At 37.1% G+C, this 17,785-nt stretch overlaps 1 protein-coding gene across 1 annotated transcript in view; it reads left to right on the top strand.

Annotated features, from left to right (window-relative positions):
* Positions 1-377: 377 nt before the first annotated feature.
* Positions 378-17,785, top strand: part of CRB1 (crumbs cell polarity complex component 1) — a 275,514-nt gene continuing 258,106 nt past the window's right edge. Inside the window, exon 1 of the mRNA XM_020971747.2 lies at positions 378-632. Within this exon, the coding sequence (XP_020827406.1) occupies positions 563-632 (70 nt within the window). The 5' untranslated portion in view covers positions 378-562. The remainder of the gene's footprint in view (positions 633-17,785) is intronic.

Genomic DNA, 17,785 nt, shown 5'->3' with positions numbered 1-17,785 from the left:
TTTTCTCCCTATCTGAATAGGCTCTGTTCATGACCTTAACTTGATTAGGCAGTCTAAGTGATATTCATGAAAAGAAAAAAGTACAACTGAGCCTGACTGGCATGATAAATATGAAGCCAAAGATTCTGGGAGTCTGAGCATTGCCCTTTTAGGCCTGCCAGATCATCACCTTGGAGTGTTAGTACTGTCATCAGGAATTAAATGCTCTCTTAACAGAAAAAGGAGACCCTGACCTACTGTGAGTCATTCTAGTGAGAAATTATTTAGCAGAACAGAGCTATAATGTAAAGCCAGGAGAATGAATCCAGTCCAGCCAACAAAAACTCTGCACCAGGTTTGAAAAATTGCCCAAACCTTCAGTAGTAAGATCCTAACAAGCACAACTGCCTTTTGAATCAAAGTCTGTACGTTTTCAGGGAACAGGATCTGGAGGGGCAGGGGCAGAGAGGGCACCAAGTGGCTGATTTTCTAGTCTGTGAGGGGAAGAGGGCACTGTCAGGATCAGCTCAGACCTGCTAGACCACAGTGGCAACTCATCGGAGGATGTCCTCTATAAGCAACTATGGCTCTTTCAAGAATTAACTGTCTTCTCATCTTCTACTTCAATCTGTTGCTGCTCCTCCATGTAAAAAGTAAGCTTGCTCCATTTATTGACATTCTGGTCCCTGCCATGGCTAGGTGGACACTTCTTGCTGGCAGTCAGTAATGGGGGGAGGTGTAGGACAGGTGTGTATTTGAAAAGGAAGCTAAAAGGGATTTGGTCAGAGTTTTGCCATTCTGTACAATTGGGAGCACTCTGATCTTAGCACATGCATGACAATTAAGAAGGATTGTGTTCAAAATATTAGTGATACTGGAACACAAAAGCATTTCAGTCTTTGATTTTGGGATTTACAGTATTTATTAAGCTATGGAAACGATTGTAGCAAAGGCTTCTGGAAGTAGGGGTGGAGGGTCTTTGATAGAGAGCTATACCAAAATAATCTATAATTACTCGCATTTTCCCAAGGATACATTCTGCATGCTAAAGCCTATTTGCTCAAATGCAAAATATTTTAGATGACATGTTTCCTTTAATTCCCTATTACCTGATTTTCACCCAACTACTTCTAATGAACTTTGAAAAAACAACCACCAGAAATTCAATTGCCAAAATCAAGGTAATATTCTCTATGCTCCTGATCGACTAAATGATCATTTGCATTCATAAAGATTTCACTAATGACACAATTGGGCTCTTTTCATTATTTATGATTTGGGTTCTGAAAGCTAAGAGACTCACTCATTTCAACAAACTTCTTCAAATATAAACAAAGAAAATGTTTTGCTCAGCCTTGGGTTTCCTAGATAATTATCAGGTGCATGCATGCCTTTAAGTAAAATTGGAGGAGGACAAGTGGTCTCAGCTGTGAGTTTATGGAAGCCAGGAGCGGTTGAACATGTTGAAAATGAAGAGGCAGAGTGTGTGTCTGTCAAAAGGGCCGTGTGATTTGTGTCTGTTGAATCTGAATATCAATAAGACAAAGCATAGAGCAGCTGCCATTGAGAAAGACTACTTGGCATTAGCGTACAATGTGGTATAATCTGGGTCACCTTCTGTTGCTGCATCAGTCAGATTGTTGCTTATACAGTTTACAGAGGAACATAAATCAGAAATGGAACCCAAACAGAGGCGTGTATAAGAACTAACCCCGGGGTGGGTTGAAAGGATGCAAACAAGCCAAACTTCAAACAGTAATCAGCCTCAAAATCTTTGGCTGTACTATATTTGAATCATGATTTAAAAAAATAAAAGCTACCTTGCTTTTATAAAGTTATGATGTAATAGATTATGCCTTTCCAATCAAACTTGAAATGGACATCTAGCAACAGGAGATAGAAGGAAGTACGGTAGCTAGAAGACAGAGCGAGCAAGGAGGAAGGCGGAGACTGCAAAATGAAAGAGCAAGTCAGTATACAGTGTATATTCATCAGCAAATAACATTTTCATTTTAAAAAAGAATATGTATATATATTTAATGATGATGACTGATTTATTTAGAGCTCTAAAGTCTGCAACATGCTTTACATACATTATTATCTGATTTGATCTTTATTACAACCCTTTGAGGTAGGCACTGTAAAATACCATTACCACCATTTTACAGACAAGGAATATGAGAAACAGAAGTTAAAAGACTAGCTCAAGGTTACTTAACAAGTAAGTGTTAGAGATGGGATTTGAACCCAAATCTTCCTGACTCCAAGTCCTGTGTGCTAATTATTTTGCAGTCTGTTACTGTTATTACTGTTACTGCAAAGTCTGTTACTGTTATTGAACATGTAAATGATAAAATCCTACTCTTAAGATGAATGTTCAATATCTAAAGCAAATATATTTTAGCACTTATCTGAATCTGTAAACCTATCACGCAACAAATGTAGGATTTACTTTATTTCTCTGTACCTAGCACAGTCTTGAGCACATAGTTGTGAATTTGTACTAAGTAATTGGGAATTGATAGGATGATTGAATCTCCCTTGCAGCATTATAGAGATACTAGTGACAGAAGGATTATATATCAGATTAAATTTTTGAAGAGGTGGGTTTACATATGTGTGGACAGAGAAAGTGAGAATCTTTTTATGCCCAGGGTTTAGCACAGTGCCTAGCACATTGTAGAAATAATAACTACATGTTGATTTGACACACTTTATTCCTGTGATCGGAATCCTTCAATATCATCATCATCATCATCTTCATCTTCATCATTACCACCACCAGCAGCATTTATATAGAGCATTGGGGTTTACAAAGAGCTTTACCTGTGTTAACTCATTATTGTCAACTGAATGAAATCCACACTTTTAAGTATCGCCTTCTAGACCCCTCCATGATCTGGCCCTAATCTTCCTTTTTAGCCTTTTCACTCACTACAACACTACACAAACCTTATTTTCCAATTATTCTGGATTTCTTGCCTCTCCCTGAATGCAAATTGTGCTTTGGTACCTCTTCAATTTTGCTGATGTCATTCCCTCTGAAATGCCCTTTATTCTCTCTCAAAATCCTACTTGCCTTCTAGGACCAGCTCAAATGTCACCTCAGCTACAATTCTTTACTTTATTACACCAACTGAAAATGATTGTTTCATTCAATTCAACAAACATTAAGCATCTATTATAAACAATAGCTTTCTAGAAGAGTTTGCACAATTCATATGGCACTTACAGCATTTAATTTATAAATATTTTAAAGCCCATATTTCTGTCTGCATTATCTCCCCTATTAGACTGTACTTAATACAGTCTTGTATATTGCACAGAGTGCCTAGTACAGTGTCTTGCACACATAATATTTAATGTATTTTGTTGACTGAATGAATGGTTGATTCTGTCTAAAAAAATACTTGATCACAAAATGTGAACATAACCCGGAACAATTTCATATCATCTTTTTAGCAAGTATCCAAATGGCATTTAGTCAAATATAACCTTTTGACAATATTCGTATTGTTATTAAGCATATTACTTAGTCTTAAAAGTGTATGTGCTGTGTCTCCAATTAAGTCATGAATTTCTTGAGGGCAGGGACCCCGTTTTATAATTTTTTCATCTCCCACAGCACCTAGAATGGCACGAAGCATATAGAAAGCTTCTGACAAATATTTCACGGAAGCACAGAGTTGGAAGGCACTTCAGAGGTCCTCTAGGGCAACTCTTACCTGGACAGAATCTTCTCTACAGCATCCCTGATATTTCATCTTCCAGGCTTTCTCATAGACCTCCAATGAGGGGGAAATCGATGATCCCCTGTGACAGCCCATTGCACTTTGGGATAACTCCAGGTGCTCATTATGTTGAGCCTAAATCTGATGCTCTACAACTTCACTCTACTCTTCTCCTGGCTTTGCTCTTGAGTCTTGATTTCTTCATTATTCTCCATCAACCTTTTCATCCTGGAAGATCTCATTACCCCAGTGGTCCTCCTCTCCTCTGATTGGTGAGTTCCTCTTGGAACCCCAATTTTGAGGAAATGGTCAGGCCAGCAGTGCTCTCACTCTTTCATTATTCTCTCACGCTTTCATCTCTTCTCCACCATCCTTGCCCCCTCCATATGAATTCTTTTTTATGTTTTATGAGTTGTCTTTCCCATTAGAACATAAACTCATTCAAGACAGGAACTGACTTTCTTTTTGTTTATTTTTTTGCTAATCCTAGCATAAGCGCAGTGGCTGGAACACAATAAGCACTTAATAAATTCTTGTTGATTGCCACCCTTTGCTTCAAAATTAGATCCTTGAATATTAAGAAGAATAAATTCACTGAGGACTCTTCCATATGAGGGTCCTTTAGATATTTAGAGAGCTATCAGCTTCTCCTATTTTCTCTTCTTTAGGCTAAATATTCCATGGTTCCTTTGACTGATCTTAAGATGGCCTAGTTGCTAGTATTTCATCATCTTTAATATTCATTTGGACATGCTTCAGTTTCTCAATGTCCTTCAGAAAATTGTGTTTCTCAAAACTGAATGCAGTACTTCAGATATGGTGTGAGTCAGGTAGAGTACAATGGGACCATTGCTTTTTCTGGACACTATTCCTCTATTAATGCATATTATGCAGGCTAAGTTTATGTTAACTTCTCTGGCTGCCAAGTCACACTGTTGACTCATATTGAGCTTGCAAGGCTGCTGTGATCTCAGATATTTTTCACACTATTGTCTGGTCACACCTACCATTTGTTGATTGTATTGTTATTTACTAATTGAGTTTTCAGATTCTTGATTCTGCACTTTAGAGTACAAGTTTCTTCAGTTTTGGAGAAAAGAACTTTACTCTTTTTCTAGCTCATTGTGGAAATACAGCAACTATGGCTATGCTACCAAGAAAATGCCCAATGACAAATGCCTTCTCCTTTCCCAGACCACGTTCCTCGATTACAGGGAATATAGGAGCAAAGCAGTCCAGTGTAGGGACTGTAGAAAATCATTTTGCTCTAAATACATTTCTTACTGATTTTTTCCACATACATGTGTATATGTGTGTTTGTAGACATGCATGCACATGTGTCTGTAGTCAAATAGCATAGTGGGAAAAGTAATGAATTTGTAGTCATAAGACAATTCAAATTCTGACTCTTATTAGCTGTGTGAGACTGAGCAAGCTACTTAACTTCTCTGAGCTCCATTTTTATCATTTATATGATGAGGTGTTGGACCTTACATCTAGAAGTTCTTAATTTGGAGACCATAAGCTTGTTTTTGAAAAACAATTTCTATTTTGATAACCGCATTTCAATATAATTGGTTTCCTTTGTAATCATACACATTTCATTTTATGCATTTAAAAACATTCTGAGAAAGGATTCATGACATAAAAAGTTTAAGAATCTCTGGACTATATGATCTTCAAAGTCCTTTTCAGCTATAAATCCTGTCATCCTATATTATCTTTCAAAAATTTTACCCAACTAGAAAATTCTCAAAAATGTTACTTTTCCTAACTAAAGACAGAAAAATCTTTAGTGCATTGAGATTAAGAAGAGAAAGTTACACTAGATTTTTAATATCAGGGTATCTTTGAAGTCCATGCTGTTGTTTTGATTTATAGATGATATTACTTTATCAGTCAATCCATCAACAAGCACTTATTACTGTCAGCTATGTGCCAGACATTATGGTAGACATTGGGGTTAGAGAGACAAAGGTGAACTGCTTACTGCCCTCCAGCAGCTTAATGAACTTGGGGGAGACAATATGAACTTACATAATTATATACAAAATAAATACAGGGTAATTTTTGAGAGAGGAAAGGACTAACAGTTTGGAAGGATTAAGAAAGGCTGGGCACCTTAATTGAGTTTTGAAGGAAATCATGAGCTCCTTTTGGTATCTTGGCATCTAAATTCCCTTCAGTAGGGTCTAAAAGGATCTTTCCTATTCTAAATTTGTCTGCATAGCAAATAGTATTCTAGGAAAATCCTGCTGTAGTTCTCATTATATAAGCAGTTAGCTTGATGAAAGGGTCAGAAAATGAAATTTGAGAGCAGAAAATGAATTTGTATGTAAATAAAAACAATGGAATCAATTTTGGAAGGATGTAAAGTACTGTCCTTTAAATTATGAACAGTTTGGTTACTGAAAGGGACAGAAAATATTTTTTTTGCATGCAAAACTGATAAAAATCTTCATGTACAGAAACAGTTTTTTTTTTCTGATAAAATGTGAGATCAGATTATTAGGACCAGATAGAGAATTACTCTAAGGTGAATGGACTGGAGATGACCTGTTTGAGAGAAGACAAATGAGGCTAGAGGGCATTGTGGTACCTTAGCTTATTTGCGTATAACTGTTTTCAGGTTTTGAGTTGTTAAAACTTACAGAGTGGTACACGATAATAGTTAGCATTTATATAGCCCTTCAAGATTTGTGAAGCACTTTACATATATTATCTCAGCTGATCCTTACAAAACCATTGCTAGGTGCTACTGTTATCTCCATTTTCTAGGAGAGAAACTGATGCTCAGAGAGGTGGTTATTTGCCTGTGGTCATAAGCTAGTAAGTGACTAAGGTAGGATTTGAACTCAGTCTTCCTAATTGCAAGTCCACTGTCATGTCTGCTTCCCCACCTAGTAACCTCTCAAAATAACTGTTTGGAGACAATGGGAGGATTAAAAAAGGATTTTTGGCTTCATTACTTCCAGAAAGTTGGATTGCATGAGCTCATAAGGGAAGGATGAGTCACTGACCATAAGGAGACTCTGATTTGTGTTATCAAAGGCAGTGAAGAATCCAGCAGGGGAAAAACAGATAAGACAGCAGGAGAGGTATTAAGAAGAAGCTAGCAGGAGCAGTCAGCTGAAGGAAGACAGCAGGGATTCACTTGGAGTCTGCTGTTTGGAAGAGAAGCCCTGCTTTATGGATGGACTGAAGAAAAGGTTGAGAGCAAGAGTTTTGTGAGGCTCAAATGAAACAATGGATATAAAGTATTTGGCAAATATTAAAGCATTATATCAATGCTGATTATTTTTGTTATCAGCTTACGGTCTGTAGGTCTCCAATCTGGTAATTATATCATTCCCCAAGCTTTCTACTGCATTCTTATTGACCTCAAGCAATGTTTATTGAGCAATACAGAGATATGTTGGTAAATGTTTAACAATTGGGCTTTCTGGGGAAAAATATGCATCCACATTTAAATTTCATCTGCATTATTAACACTTAAGTCTAGATAATCAACAAAACAATAAATCAAGCCCTGATTTGTAGCATTGCTGATTTATAAGATGTAAATGTTTATACTAAAAATTTAAGAATTGGCTTTCACAAGCTAGTTAGAGGTGGCTCCAACACACCTCTTCCTGGGAGCTTGCTGTTTGGAAGAGAGTTGAACTTTACTGCAGATGAGCTACTGCTCTTTAGTACCATTTAGAGTCTGAATGAGGTGAACAGTCTCAAAGCTACCTGGTTGCTCTTTGTTGCCCCATGGTTTGAGATGTGAAAGGAGATGAAGAAAGGTAGATTTTAAGTTGTTTTGATGTAACTATAGAGATGAAATTGGTTAAATGATTCAATATCCTGTTGAATCAAGAATTAACTAGGCTTGTCTGCATCTCCCAGAGAACCAATCTGAGGACTTAATAGAACTGACTTAATAGAATTGCTTGTCATCTCTTAGGTGTGATTGGAAGTTAAAAGAGTTTGTCATTATCTAATTTCTTTGAGAGTAGAAGCAGCCTGGTTTTGCCTAGTGGGAGAGTAGTGAGGACCAGAATCGAAACATTTAGCAGAGAAGAGGTTTCATGTTGTGCTGATTTCACCTGACATTAAGACTTGAAGGCTAGAGCTGTAAAATGCCCTGAACATAAGGGTTTTCCTTACTTGTGTGCCTTTCTGTTAGGTTTCTGTAATTGTGTGTCTGCTTTCCAATCTAGACACTATATTGGTAAGAAAGTATGATCTAGGTTTATTGTACGGACTGTGATTTTTAAAAACATTGTAACTACTTTTGCTTTATCTTGAGAGATGGTGGTGCTACAATTATTCTTGCATTTACTTTACTGTTTAGTGTTTTATATTCAATAGTTAAGGGTGTCATGATGACTAATTTTGTTTACTGGGGGTGGGGCTCATTAGCTACAGGCATAATCAGTGGGAACATATATCCCCGTGACTGAGTTGCACTTAGGGTCCAGAAAGGGTTTGAATAGTAGTAGTTGCCTAGTAGCAACCCTTCCCAGGGAATCCAGATCCACCATCATGAAAGCATGTTGGGTTGGGCAGACCAGCCCAGAAAGAAAGGAGGTGTTGATGCCCACATAGAAGCTATAAAAAAACAGACCAGTTGCTGCTTTGAAAGAGTATATAGGTGGATAACATCCATTAGTTAATAATACATTCACAGAATGTTCACTGAAAACATTACCAGTTTTTATTGTAATTTAGCCTTTGAATCACCAAAATTATTTTTAAAATTTCATGTTGCTATGGATAAACAACCAGTGATCAAAAACCTATTGACATTGAGAAACCTTGAGGTTGGAAGGGACCTCAAAAGCTACCTGTACGATCTATTTGTGAACAATAATACAACATGTCGTCAACAAATTTTGCTTAAATATCTCTACCGAAAGGGAACCCACTGCTTTCCAAAGTAGTCCATTTCACTTTAGTAGAGCTCAATTACTAGGAAGTTTTCTCACATCAAGTTTAAATCTGCCTCCTCACAATTTTTGCAAGTTGCTCCAAGTTTTTCCTTCAGTTCTAACACTACACATTGGTTGGTGTTTCACAAGATAGCCTTCAAATAATTTAAGGCAGCCATCATATCATCCTTAAATCTCTGACATTTCTTCCAGCTGAGATATTTGTAATATACATTATTCTTCCTTATATTCCCTTATCTTCCACTTTCTGACTCCCTCTTTGATGACACCCCCCCCAAAGGATCACAAAATTGTCTCAAACTTCTCTCATGTTGGAAATTTATTATTTACCAGTCTTAGTCCCTGCCAAGTGATTTCTGGGAGGACAAATCTGACCACAGCTGGATGACAGTCCCTTTCCCTTCAGGCCTTATGTAGCTCTGCATATATGCCGGCACTCTCCCTCAGTTACCTTGGTTCTTTAACTCTCTGGCTTAGTTCTGCTGCAGTACACTGCCAGCCAGAGGATAAATCATGCTTCCTCTTTCTGATACCTCCACCTCCTGACCACAAGGAAGGGGCAGGAGAGGTCTGCTGTTTATTGCCACAGAATGGTAGCAATAGAAACAGGTGGTAACAGCAGGAGGAGCCAACAGAGAACTAAACAGCAGCAAGGAAATGAGTGAGTGGATGCCAGTATGCAAGCTGGCAGGGGAGAGGATGCTGATTGAATGCTTTAGGGATTGAAGATTAGCCTTCTCTTCTGTCTAATTCATCAGGGTGTTACCTCATTGGACTTTGGTGTCTGGTCCTGCAGAGACAGCATAACTATTTTGTGCATAACTATTATGTGTGGGAGTTTTGAGAGTTTGGGAGAATCTCTACTCCTCCATTTTGTCACATGACCCAGAAGTATCTTCTCTAGGCTTTCAAACATATCTAGTTACTTCAGTAGATCATTATATGGACTGATTTCAAGGTCCTTAACCATCTTTGTTCTCTCCTAGACACTCTTCAGCTTAGTAATGTCTTTTGTAGAATAGTTATGTCTAGAACTGAACATGAGTCCGGCTAGAATCTGATGAGGGATTTTCAAATTCTAAACATCAAAACTCCTTAAACTAAGAATTCCAGGAAAGGCATTGCCTCTCATGATGTAGCCTAAAATCAAATTGCCTTTATTGGGTGCAATATCAGACTACTGACTCATATTAAATATTAATTCCACCAAACCCCCCAAAACATTCAGATGGTCTGCTGTTGGGATACACCTTTTGCGTCTTTTAATTGCAAAATTGATGTCTAGAGCCTATTAAATTTCATTTTATGAGATTCAGCCCAACATTCTAGTCTGTCATGATAAAATACTACTATCTTGTCTAAGATGTAATCAGACTATCAACCCAAAGATTCCCATAGAATCTTTAGAATCTTCTGCTTTAAAAGTTAGTGATAGTCATAATGTATAGCACATGCTATTCCCTAGTGATGTCTCTTCCAAATACTGACCAAATTTGTCCCTTCTTAGCTTCTGAGATCAGATGAGATGAAGTGACCACAACAGGCAAAACTCCCTCTTCTATTTGCAATAATGGAACAGTCTAAACAGAGTTCTTTGAAAGGGGACCTGCTTGTTCAGTCAGTCTGATATGTAAAAAGAATCAAAGAATGCAAGGTAACTTTGGAATTATAGTTTAATTGTCAATGCTCATGAAATGCATGAACTTGCGTCTAAAAAGGTTGGTGACCATCATGAAGGAGCAATCATGCCTCTGCTTATTTAGTATTTCCTCTGTAGAAGAAATGTCCTTGCTTCAATATGTTGTTCGGCACCTACACAACTATTGCTGTGAGGGGAAAAAAGAAAAACTCCTTTGCTTCTTTATAAATAAAATAATTATCTCATCAGTCATCAGCAGCAGCCTACATTTTGCAAAGGTTACCTGTTGGTCCCTTGGCTGTAGAGTGGGAACAGTTTCCATTTTTCTTTTACCTAATCCAAAGCAGGTTATTTGAAGAGTAGGCATTGTTGTTGTTGTTATTGCTTTCTCACAGGTAAAAAAAGCATTCAGATTAGACCCAGAACTCATCCCTGATGATTTCATTAAATCTTGCTGCTCTATGTGCACAAAACCAATTTCTACAGATCCGGGAGATGGAGGAGGGGGACAGAAAGTCAGCAAGTCAGTCTGACTCAGTATTTCACCATTGATTTCTAAGGAACTCTCCCTAGGCCCAAGCTTCTCATTCTATAAAATAAAAATGATGAAACTTGGCACATAGCTTCCAGGCAGTGTTGCTTTGAGAATAGAAGTCCTTTCTGTTTGTGAAAACTCTTGGAGTAGAGATGATGAGGTAAGAGAGGTTACCAGAACACAGCATTATCCTAAGGACTGTCTTCATCTCTCTATTTTCAAATGGAAATGAACAAATTTACCCATTGTTCAGTCATAGCTACTGGAGAAAATGCACTGAAATCCCAAGCTAACATAGGTAATTTTTACAATGCAGGAGTCATTTAGTGAATTTGGAAGGTGGTTTATTTGTGTGTGGGGGGTATGTTTGGATAGGAGGAAATCAAACCTGTGATTTCACTGGTGTGGGGAATTCCCATAGTGGGAACTCCTTCCAATGATGCAAATCAATAACTCCATGTGTGACTTGCAGTGTTAAGGAGTTAAGTGACTTTCCTGTGGTCACAATCTTGTGAGTATCAGAGGTGGGACTTGAACCCAGGTCTTCCTGACTACAAAGTCAACTATTACATGAACTTGGAAGTGGTCATTTGAATTAAACAATTTTTTTAAAGTCATCATCTATATAATAGCTACTATTGAATTTAAGCCTTTGGATTTCAAAAATTTTTAATTTAGTTTTTATTTTTATGGTCATTGAAAAAGAAATTCATTCTTTAAAAAAATCTTTCTTAAACTTCATTCTGGAACTCCATAAGAAATTCAAGAAATATTAAAAACAAAAATGAAAGCCAACAGTCTGTTGTCACCAGGGAATAGCATGTGCTATACATTATGACTATCGCTAACTTTTAAAGCAGAAGATTCTAACGATTCTATGGGAATCTTTGGGTTGATAGTTTGATTACATCTCAGACAAGATAGTAGTATTTTATCATGACAGACTAGAATGTTGGGCTGAATCTCATAAATGGATGATTGATGGATGTGGAAAAATTGGGACACTAATTCATTGTTGATAGAATTGTGAACTGATCCAACCGTTTTGGAGAGCAAGCTGGAATTATGCTCAAAGAGCTATTAAACTATCTATACCCTTTTACCCAGCAATACCACTTACTGGTCTATTTTTGAAGATAATTAAGGGAAAAGGAAAAGAACTTTCATGTTCCAAAATGTTTACAGCAGTTCTCTTTGCGGTGGCAAAGAACTGGAAATTTCAGGGATGCCCATCAATTAGGGAATGGCTGAACAAGTTGTGGTACATGATTGTGATGGAATATTACTGTGCTAGAAGAAATGATGAATTCAGTGATTTTAGAAAAACATGGAAAGACTTGCATGAAACAATGAAGAGCAAAATGAGCAGAACCAAGAGAACATTGTATACAGTAACAATATTTTTTTAAGAATGACTTTGAAGAAGTAAGTCATTTTGACTACTATAAATATCTAAATTAACTATAAAAGATATACAAAGAAAGATGCTATCTGTATCCAGATGAAGAACTAATAAATAGAAGTATGTATGTGTGTATACACACACACACACACACGTATATATGTATATATACGCACATACACCTATTTATGTCTAATAGTAGCCATCACTAAGGCAGGGAGGAGGGAAGAGGAAAAAAAGAAATTTACATGATTATTTTGTATATTTGAAAGGAATAACTAGTTGTGCATAATAGATTTACAGTTTCATGTGCAACTGTCTTTTTATTGTACTATGTTATGGAAATGCTTATTTTATTCCATAAATTAAAAATAAAATTGAACAATAATAATAATAATAATAATAATTCTAAAAGAAAATGAATGATTGGAATAGTGTTCCTAAAGCCACTTCACAAGAAGGACAATAGAAGTATAGTTTATATAACTGGATGATAGATTCCTCTAGTGTTCACAAGATGTTACACTTTATATAGAATGACTCCATAACTCATTTGGTAATAACTCCATTATTTTGTGATTGTGATTCATGAAATATTGGTCTCCAAAGAATTAAAGTTGAGGGTCATCCAAAAGGCAGTGGAAAGGTACATGCTGAGCATGATCATTGCTAATGTAATATATTAGCAATGGATAACTACATGAGAGTAGTGACATAAATGACATCATCAGAAAGAGGCATTACTGGAAAAGGTGGGCTGGCCATGTAGTTGGAGTTAGGGACAACCAATGGATGGCTCCTATACTCTACTGGTATCCATTTGATATAAAGAGAGCTTGAAGAATGCCTCTAGCATGTCAAATAGATTATCTGCGACAAATTTACAGGCTAATATGGACAGGAATCATGCAGGATGAGGAAATAGGAGTGCCTTGTGATCTGCATCACTAAAGAAGTATCCACGTTGATAAGATTGCAGACCCATGAGGCCACTAACAGGGAAGTGAATAGAGTGTTGGACTTGGAGTCAGGAAGGTTAACAAATCTGTATTTTATTAAATGGGGAGCTAATGAAGATTTTGAGAAGAATGTTTACTTGATTGACATAGTGCTTCAGGAATATTTACTTAGCAGCTGTGTGTAGAAAACAGTGTGGTAGAGTGTGGGGGAGCTAAAGAGCACAATTAATAGAGAGCTAGCCCTGGAGTCAGGAAGTCTCAGGCACTTACTAGCTATGTGAACTTGGGCAAGCCACTTAACTGTTTGCCTTAGTCTCCTCAACTGTAAAATGGAGATAATAGTAGCACCTACCTCCCAGGGCTGTTGTGAGGATCAAATGATATATTTGTAAAGCACTTAGTACAATGCTTGGCACATAGAAGGTGCTATATACATGTTATGGTGAAGATCATTGTGGTAGTGGTGGTGGTTGTGATTATTGCGGTTGTTATGATTCTTAGAATGAGCACTAGGTTCAAATCCCACCATGGATACTTAGGTAAGTTACTGGCAATTCCCTAGGCCTCAGTTTCCTTAAATGGAAAATAGCCCTACTCTATAATAAAGGAACCAGCAACTGACCTTAGCAAAATGCTGACTGCTATTGATGACTGAGAATTATTTTATTTAGAGGAAGCAAAGGGATTTGTTTTTTCTCTTCAGCCTTCCAACTGAAATGAATTGGTTGGACTAGATGGACTCTAAGAACTCTCTTAGGCATGTAGATCTGTGAATTTATATAGGCTGGGCTCTAACCCTATGAAGAATGACCAGTCTGATGTAGAGCCGTGAAAAGGCTATAGGAAGGGAGACCAATTAAAAAACCATTGGCAGTGAGAATTTAAGTGTGAGGTGGTAAGGGTTCTGGCAGTGGAAATGAAATATGGAGGAATTATCTATTAATCAATCAACAAGCATTGATTAAATGCCTACTATGTGCCAAGGATTGATAGTTGCTGGGGATAAAAAAAAAGAATGAAAAAAACCCATAGCTAAAGATTTATTTATAAGAAGTACTTGGCTTATTTGTCAGTCAAAAATATACCCTGGTTGCCATGTGACCAAAGTGCATATTAGTAATATTATAAAGAAATCTACCAAGCTGAGGCACAAGCCATCCTGTTTTAGAGTGAAACCCCTCTGTGACACTGGCAATGGAAGATAAACTAAGATAAGATACACCAGTGCTTAACACAATGCCTAGCACATAGGAGGCATTTAATAAGTGCTGGCTGACTGGCTTTGTAAATGAACTGAATTATATTGGGTTTGGGGTTAGATGGAAAGGGAGAGATAAGCAGCTGTGTTGGAATACAAGTGAGGGATGATTCATCCCTGCTATTTCTGCAGCCCAGCCAGTGTCAAACAGTTGGCTATTTCTCTAATTTAAGGAATTAACCCTTCTTTTCTTCGGCTCAGGACAATCTTTTCTGTTGAATAATGTGCTTGAAATACTCTGAGGCTAATTTTGCAGGTTTATCATATAAGGGGTGATGTCAATTAACAATGTCAATAAACATTTATTAAGGTACTGTTGTATACAGGACACATCTCCGCTCTACTTCAGCCACCCAATGAATTTGTCACCCCACAGACTGTTAAACTGATCAATTAATCAATCCTCAAGCATTTGTTACGTGAAATTCCTTTCTCTGAAATATAATTTCCTGTCCTTCCGTCTCTCTCTTTGATTGATTCCTCCTACATCTATTCTTCACCTTCATCATGACCTCTAATACTTTCAACCAAACTTGTTCTCCCAGTCCATCCATCACCCTTGCTCTGGTCTTACTTCTCTATCTTCATCACCTTGATTTCATAGTTAACCAGTTTAGTTTTTCTCTGTCTTCTGCCCTTGAATACCTTGTCACTTTTCCTTTCTGCTATTCATTCCATGCTAGTCCTCTGTCTTGTGCCGTCCTCTTCTCTCTGTCCACATTGTTTATTTTTTTCTTGATTGGGCAATGGGGGAATAAGTGACTTGCCCAGGGTCACACAGCTAGAAGTGCCTGAGGCCAGATTTGAACTCAGGTCCTCCTGAATCCAAGGCCAATGCTTCTGTCCACATTGTTAACCTCCTAGCTGGACTCCTCACCACCTCTTGCCTTGATTCATAAAATATGAACTCTTTCCATCTACCCGGTATATTAAGTACTTAATCAATGCCTTTTCATTCATGCATTCATTCATTCCAACCAACTTCCTCATACCTGCCAGAATATTCTTCCTAATTACCAGGTCTGTTTGTGTCACTCCCACACTCAAAAACCTTCTAACCACTCTAAGATAAAATATAAATTCCCCAGGCTGGCATTAAAAGTTTCCTTCAATTGGTCTCCTTCCTACCTTTTTGGCCTTATTTTGCATTGTTCTCCTATGTTCTAGGCAAATTGGACTAATAGCTACTTCTATATACTTTAGAGCTTTTTACTCCAGTGTCATCTTCCATGACTGGGTTTATTCCCTCCTCATTTCTACCTCTGAGAATCATCCTTGAAGGCCTAACTCAGTCACCATTTTCTCTATAAAGCCTTTCTCAATATTCATTTCCCCAGGTATTCTCTCCCTCTTTGTATTAAAATATAGTGTAATTGTGGAATTTATATATGTATATGTATATGTGTGTATATATATATATATATGTATATATATATATATATATATATATATATATATTTAAATAGCAATTTAAAATAGTAAAACCCAGTAATTATAGCTAAGTGCTAAGATGAATGATAGACATAATGAGTGTTTTAGAAATTCAGGGAAAGGAAAGATCAACAGAAGCTGAGGTGGTCTAAGTTCTGAGAAGACTTCTTGGAAACAAACTTGAAGAATAGATAAGATTTAGGTGGATGAAGAGGAGTGCTTATGCGTAGATTTATTTATTTTATTTTTATACTATATTTTATTTTTCCCCAAACACATGTTAAAATAATTTTTTAAACATTTTCAAAAAGTTTTGAGTTCCAGGGGCAGTTACGTGGTGCAGTAGATAGAGCTCCAGCCTTGGAGTCAGGAGGACCTGAGTTCAAATCCGGCCTCACATACGTGACACTTACTAGCTGTGTGACCCTGGGGAAGTCACTTAACCCTGATTGCCTCACCAAAAAAGAGCCAAAAAAAAAGTTTTGAGTTCCAAATTCTAACCCTCCCTCCCTGAGATGGTAAGCAATCCAATATACCTTATACATGTGCAATCATGTAAAATGTTTTCATATTAGTCATTTTGTACAAGAAGACTCAAGAACAAGAGAAAGAAAGAAAAGCACGTTTCAGTCTGTATTCAGACAATATCAGTTCTTTCTCTAGAGATGGAGAGCAGATGCATAGATCTATAAATAAGGGACATAGACAGATCATTGGAAAGATCTTGGTTTGTTTCAGGTATGATAAGACTTGCCTAGTTGAGCAAAGTGTTCAAGGTGAAGAATGGTGGGAGATAAAATTGGAAAGTTAGTTTAAGTGTAGATTATTGAGGACCTTGAATGCCATTACTGAGGGTTTTAGATTTTTTTCCTTTCTATAGTGGGAAATCACCAAAGGTTTATGAATGAGGGAGTGATATGATGAAGACAGTGATCCAGTAGTGTTATGGTAACATGTAGGATAGATTAAAAAGAATAAAAACTGGAGGTTAAGAGACTTATTTGGAAGCTTCTACAGCCATATATGATAGCATCCATGGGAACTGAAAAGAGATGGATGTGAGAATCATTTTGAAGAAAAACTACACAGGACTCTTTGGTTCATTTTGGTATATAGGTTGAGGAATAAGGAAGGTCCAGAGATAAGTCTAAGGGTTTTTGTTTCAGTGATAGTGAACATTATAACATTGATAGAAATGAGAAAGGTGGGAAACAGAAGTAGGTTTGGGGGATAGCTGGTGATCTAGCTTTTGGGACTCAGTATGCATTCTTATACTACTTTGCAGTGGGAATACATTTTAAAAAATTGATTTTATTAATATCTTTGTTTTTGCATCACCTTAATTTCAAAGTACATTGCACACAATTTTGCTACTCCACAAGTCATCCTTGGCAAAGGGATGAAGAAGAAAGAGAAGAAAATAAAATTGGCTCCACACAACTAGCCAATGCATCAGCTGAGTCTAAGAGTAGACACAATGTTCCCCAACCAAAAAAAGGAAGGAGATGCATTTTTCTCATCTCTTCTTAGGGGACAAACTTGGTGATTATAATTACACAGTTTTCCAGCTAGCAGGAATGCTTATAAGTAGCTTTTTATATTAGGAAATAACATTTTTAAAAATTGTCTTCTTTCTCAGTTAAATGTTTGGTCCAGACATGAGATTTCATACTCTCAGTGCTATGACTCTTTGGTAACTTTAGCCTGTAAAGAATTGTAATGATGTCTAGAAAGTTTAAGTGACTGTCCATGATCACAGAGCTAATTCTTGTCAGGCAGGACTTGAACCAGGTTTGTTACTAACTGTAAGAATGGCCTTCTATCCAAGGTGCAATTCTACATCTCAGTTAAATTAGAGCCTCTAATTACTCTGAAAAGAATAGCACTGGTTACTAATGAATCAGGAGCAGTTTT

The sequence above is a fragment of the Phascolarctos cinereus genome, unplaced genomic scaffold, assembly GCF_003287225.1.
Source record: "Phascolarctos cinereus isolate Bilbo 61053 unplaced genomic scaffold, phaCin_HiC Scaffold_5;HRSCAF=322, whole genome shotgun sequence".
Classification (NCBI taxonomy): Eukaryota; Metazoa; Chordata; class Mammalia; order Diprotodontia; family Phascolarctidae; genus Phascolarctos; species Phascolarctos cinereus.
This window is presented reverse-complemented; position numbering and strand designations above follow the sequence as displayed.